The following is a 6,382-nucleotide window of genomic DNA, read 5'->3' as shown; positions in this document are numbered from 1 at the left end:
CAATAATTTTCTTATAGGACTAAGTGTAATGAGAGGTTTTTTCACCATCTTGTTATAAGTGACAAAAAAAAAAACCAAATGGATATGGTCTGTGACAGAGGTCATAAACAGTATTTTGCTGGAACTCGGGGTGGTAAGTGAATTTCCTGTGTTGAGTGATTTGCATTCCTCAAAGGTGCCAAGTATTATGATAGCCAGTTTAACTTGGGATTTGTCCTAGAAATACAGTGCTGAAGCCAATTATATTGTCTTCTATTGATACAAAATCATTCGGTCAACTCGGAATGCTTCTCAGCTGCTTTTGGGTTCTTCGAAGCATCTATTGAACCATATGAACCTCATAAGATGAAATAATATAACCACTAGATCTGCAGGTGGTTTTTTTTTTATTTCATAAGGACAAGAAGCTGAGACAACCTTTTCTGAACCTAAACATGCGGTCTTTTGAGAGGCTCCCAGAATAACAGGACTTCCAGGATGGGTAAGGGCGGGGATTGGGAATGCCTCCTGCCGAGATCCCATAGTACAGTCATTATGACAGGCAGTCTACTATCTCATAACGAGGACAAAATTTGGGGAGGGGGTCAGTATGACTAACATTTTTCTATAGTGGACAGAAAGTAAGAAAAGTGCAGTCAACCACTCATTCCCCATTTTGTTCCTTAAAAGGTTCTTGATCTGTTTCAATGTTGTTTAATCTTGCAACAGTATATGTCAATAATACTGAATTATTTAAATAATGATAATTGTTTGACAAAAAATTTATTGAAAATTTGTGGAGTCCGGATACCTTGGACCCCGCCCCCCTCCTCGCACGCTTTGTCCTTATGCCAACTTAAAAGAAGGGATTGCACATGAAATGCAGTCCTTGTGTTCAGGGTCCTAATAATTTTGTGTGCCTTTACTTATATTATTCCATCAGATCTTAAAACTCCCATTCTTGATTCATGAGTAGGTTAATTCATCAAAATTTTGTGGTTGGTACCAACGTTATATTGTTATTGTACAAAAAACTGTCCCTCAAACTTTTGAGGCAACGGAATGCAACTACCGTCGCATCTTGTCGTGTCCAGTATTGCCAGAATCATAAACACAAGAACAAAACATCCATCTAAAGGCACGATACAATGCCCAAAGTAGGCACGTGTCTGTATGTTGTGTATGTATACTTGGATATGTTAACTCGGGGTTTTAGTGACAAGTGGCCAAATGTGGAATTTATTTCTACCAGTAATTTACTGATGTATCGATTGTAACATAATGTATACTTATCAGTGTACTATTTTCTGTTTCATAGCAGTTAATTTTCAAACATTAAATTATGTTGTATAAAATGACAATTTCTGACATTTTGCTTAATTTTTACCTATTTTTTAAACTATAAACCCAATAAACAAAATTAAATGTGGGAAACAACCTATACAGGTGTTAGTTGGGAGATAAATTAATTGAGTCACTAATTGCCCAAATGGCTGTCTCAGACCTCAGCATACCAATTTAAAAACCAATCGTTAAAGACCTTAATAAATATTAAATAAACGTCAATATAATCTAACATGATTGTTTTTCTTACAACTACATTGCCTCTTCTTATTAAACTATAAAACCAAATAACACAATTTTAACTCTAAATATAACTTTACTGTTTATAACTTTGAATCACCATTTTCTTTTAAATATAGGTATTGAAATTTTTGCTATGTAAATGAGAACTAGAAATAGTTAAATTGTAACAGTGTATTTTAAATTCGTTTTGGCTTTTAAGAATAATATTATTTTTGGTAAAAATCATTGTTTATTATTGATTAAAAGATGCAAAAAAAAACAGTAAAAATGGAAAGTAAGTGTGTAGACATTTATAGTAAGATTTACATGACAAATTTCATAAGAATCATACAATTTTAATTTCATAATTTTAATAGAATTTTTACCCAAACATAAAATGTAATACTGTGAAATCTAAAATAAAAGATATATAATTTATGCTATTTATACCATCTGATTTACTAGTTTCTGATTTTTAAATATTTTTTTTATTTCTTACAAAAACATAATATTCTACACACATACAATACAAATTTAAAAAAAAATCAAACTTATATGTGACTTCCAGGAATGACAACGAACGATTTTTTAAACATACTTTCCTTCAATGATTGATTTTTGTGTGTGGATAAATCAAAATCCATCCATACTGTGTATTAAGTATGTAACGTTTCATTTACATATACATCAAAAAATCTTTCGCTTAAAAGAATCGTGATTTTGGTCATGATGCAAAAGGCAAACAACAAATATAAATCCTAAATTAGTTACAAAATATTATTTTACTGTAAATAAATTATTAAGTCCCTACAAAATGCATTTAAGTAAGCTAATACACACTCTGAAACATTTTTAACACAACTTTTTCTAGTTGGAAATGAAAAATATCAAGATTTATCATGCAGCAACTTTATTTGGCAAAATACAGCTACTATACAGTTATTATATTTCAATTTCACAAAACAAAGAATTTTAAGATAATATATTAAAAATTTACACCATTTGCAACTTGGAATAAAATCCCAAGTAGAAAGCATCACAATCTTATATGGTCCATTTAGTAGGAATAACTAACTTTCCCCTAACGCTAAGCTATTCCGCTTGATGACAACCAAATTTTGAAAAACTCATATAAGTCCATTCATAATTTAGTCCGTCTCATAATTGGATTGTTTTTGCTGTTGATTGATTATATCAAGAGGAGGATAAGCCATCTGTCCAAGGAATTCTATAATCGTCCTTGTCGGTCTTCCAGACATGCCTCTTCTCAAGTACGATGTCTTCCCGTACTCGTACATCGTCCCCATGAGGTCTATGTGGGCCCAGTTGGGCTTGCAAGTGAACTGGTTGAGAAATGCAGAGTTGGTGCACGGCATGCCTCGGGGAAATTTCACCAGATTGGAAAGATCAGCGCTCTTAATATCTATTATCTCTCGTTCGAACACCTTCCAAAGTGGAAGTTTCCAGATACGGTCACCAGAATGCACAGCTGCAGTTTTCAGTAACTGCCACAGTTTTTCGTTGCTCGTAAATATTCCGGAGGCACTCAAGTCGAAGCTCGTTTCAATTTCTTTGCTCATCGTCGTGAGGCTCACTATGTATTTCGGTCTGAATTTCTGTGCGTAGCAAAGAGTATCCGTCAGTAAGAGGTTTCCATCAAAGTCTTGCCCGGCGATTAGGATCGACTTCCCGCTCGTAGACTTGACGATGTCTCGAGGTCTCGCTGCCGAACCACCGGGCATGTTCTCACCCAGCGGCATCAGTCCACGCACGTTGATCGGTAGCCCGAGGTTCGCGACTGCCCTGAAGGTGGCTGCGACGACTGCCGCTCCTGCCATGTCCCCTCGCATGTGCTTCATCCCTTCACAAGTTTTGATACACAGACCTCCGCTGTTGAACGTCAGCCCTTTTCCGATTAGTACGATGGGAGGAATAGCTGGGTCACACCCGTTGTAGTCGATTTCCATGAGGAAAGGCGGCTGTGGGGAACCCTGAGTATTCGAGAGAAACGCGTTCATGTTGTGCTCTTTCAACCAGTTCGCACCTCTCAACGTCACATTCAGACTCGTTTTACACAACGCCTGGACTATTGTGTACGCAAATGTCCTGGGAGTCATTATGTTCGCAGGGGCCTCCATGAGCTTTCTAGCAAAGTTTTGTGCTTCTCCCTTTTCCAAACCGATGCGCCACTTCTTCCAGTCGCAGTCGCCGTACATTATAAGATCTGGGATTTTAATTTTCCTCCTCGCCGGATCTCTCAGTTGTTGGTTGGCCCACAGTGCCAGAGTGGCTCCTTCAGCAGCCGACTCTGGGTCATCAAATCCTTCAACGTAGATCTTGTCCACAAAATGACTTTGTAAAACTCTGCACGCCACGCCCACTGCTTTCCTGATATTTTCTTTAGCTTCGTCCCTAGCCTCTCTTTTGTTGTACCCTGCGTTGTTGTCACCAAGGCCGACCACTGTCACAAGACTATAGGCTGGATCGAGTTGGGTAAATGTCCTGACCTCACCCAATTTTGGTAAAGGACCGAACATTTTTAAGCCGTCTACAAGCTTCCCGTTGATATTGTGGTTGAATAATGCGGCGGCTTTTGTAAAACAGATCGTGTGGTTCAGGTAATCCTTTTCATCGTAATAAACTCCCAAAATTAAACCCGCTCCTTCTGATATCTTGCCTTCACAAGAAATACCATCTGCATTGGGGTCCCATGATTGAAATGGCGGCAGCCCACAAGGGTCACTATAATAGGGTGAATAGAATCTTTGGAATTTTAAACAAGCATTGCGTACTGTGGCGGATTTTAAAATTTTATTTGCAAACATTTTGTGGTAAAGTTACTTACACTTCAGCAGGTCAACATGAAGTTTAACGTTATTTAATAACCGGAAGATAAATTTAACTAATGTGAAACGAAAATAATTTTTAATAAACATACACTTTTATGTGAATGCATTTAAAACAAACTATCACATGATTTTAAAATTGATGAAAACAACATTTGCATTGTTTACATCAAAGACATCAAGTAAATATGTATACGTGCATGTGTTTCACAAGATCATAGAACACTGAATAAATATGGCTTGAATTACGATTGAGATAGTAACGAGAAGTAGCATTGTTACCTTAAGTGACAGCGAGTAAATATTTATTCAAAATGGGGTTGACTTGAAAATCAGACGGTCTAAAAATGAACATAATATGCACTTAATTAATTTCACAGGTTCGCTAATTGGAGTTCTCAGCCGGTCTTCAAGATCCACCTTGTGATTGGTACGTAGAATCTTGTAATCTGTTAGATTAGTTTCTTTTTAAAGAAGAGGCCGATCCTAATTTCAACCTTATCTTGCCCGTCCTTATGGGGCACTGATTTGTGCAAGGATCTTATCAAACAGAGATAGGAGGTGAGTCAGTACAGTACAAGTTTGACGTTATTGATAAAAATTGCAAAGGTCACAAACAATATTTGAACGTGCGTTATCTATCATATCAAGTCCGACGCCTTAGATCGGATGACAACCGGCTCTTCCAAACTGAAGAGGAGATTAAATTGACGATATCTTATTACATTCTTCTTCTTTGTTTCGTCGTGAGGTCTTATCAAATAAGAACAAAAGCTAACTCGTACATTTGTCAACAGTACAAAGTTCTGATGTCAAAGTGAAATGGGAAGTCATCTTAAGAGTGTCATCGGTGACATTTTTACGAGCGATAGTCGATCAAAATCTGAAATGGTGGTATTATTTGTCATAATTGGCTGGCATTGGTTTAAGTTCTGCCTGTTTCGTGTCAAAGTTGTTGCAAGGTCAGTCAACGTTTATGCATATTGTCATAACCGTCTATTACGCCTATGCATATTTGATCTTGATGTGTGAGGTGATGTTTTAGGTGATGCAATTGTCAATTTTTGAGTTTGGCCAAACTCAATTTTCTATTTATTCAGAAAAGGATCGTAAGGACAATGTTCAACCTGAAACTCCGAGATTCCGTTAAACATTTTTTAATTAAAAAACAAAATTTTAACACTTCCGTCAATTTAAATATTTGAATGTCTACTTTTTTAAAGATAATGTTAGAATATACATGTCCCAATGATTGTACTGGTTACTCGTTATAGTACACCATACTGATTACCATTACAATACACACACTTAAACTATACGAGGAAGAAGCTTCTTACTACGCATGAAACATTTCAAATCCATTCAACTCCATCTGAAGCGTGAATGCAGCATGAGACTTGTAAAGCTTCCCTCAGTCTCAAGGACGTAGCTAAAATTAACTTTGATTAGTAAACCATTAAATTAAGTAAATTTATCGCATTAAGTACAAGGAAGTCCAAGGGGTCCGGACTCCCCCCCAAATTTTCAAATTTTTAAATTACTTTTTTAGTTAACTATTATATATTTAAATAATTCAGTATTACTGACATGTACTGCTGAAAGATCGTTCTCAACAAAGAAATGGGTCAAGAACTTCTTGAGACAAAATGGGGCCTTACTCACTGTCCACTACGGAAAAATATCAGTTGTCTGGACGCCCACCAAATTCTTCCCTGACTACGTCACTCTACCTCATAAGAAAAGCGTTTTTACTCTGTGGCCGAATTTTTAAATGATGGATGATTCAGTTTGTTTGGATCAATTAGTTCGTTGTTTTGTTTTATCTTTGGCTACTAATTTAATTTAAGATATGAACCAGGTATTACTTATATTTATTTACACAATGATACACAATTCAGACGTTTACTTCATGTATTTACTTGTATATTTAGACATATGTGAAGATAATATGTATATATATATATATATATATATATATATATATATATATA

General features: G+C 36.0%; 1 protein-coding gene across 1 annotated transcript; it reads right to left on the bottom strand.

Moving 5' to 3' along the window:
• Window positions 1-2,693: 2,693 nt before the first annotated feature.
• Window positions 2,694-4,082, bottom strand: LOC124363384 (cytosol aminopeptidase-like). The gene has a single exon (XM_046818634.1). It carries the CDS (start codon window positions 4,080-4,082, stop codon window positions 2,694-2,696), a length of 1,389 nt encoding a protein of 462 aa, XP_046674590.1.
• Window positions 4,083-6,382: the final 2,300 nt, after the last annotated feature.

The sequence above is a fragment of the Homalodisca vitripennis genome, chromosome 5 (genome assembly GCF_021130785.1).
Source record: "Homalodisca vitripennis isolate AUS2020 chromosome 5, UT_GWSS_2.1, whole genome shotgun sequence".
In the NCBI taxonomy this organism is placed as follows: Eukaryota; Metazoa; Arthropoda; class Insecta; order Hemiptera; family Cicadellidae; genus Homalodisca; species Homalodisca vitripennis.
The sequence above is the reverse complement of the archived record's forward strand: the minus strand, read 5'-3'. Positions and strand labels throughout refer to the sequence as shown.

Bases quoted from the DNA above. Each gene is read 5' to 3' on its own strand.
- LOC124363384 (XM_046818634.1), bottom strand. From the start codon at position 4,082: ATGTTCGGTCCTTTACCAAAATTGGGTGAGGTCAGGACATTTACCCAA.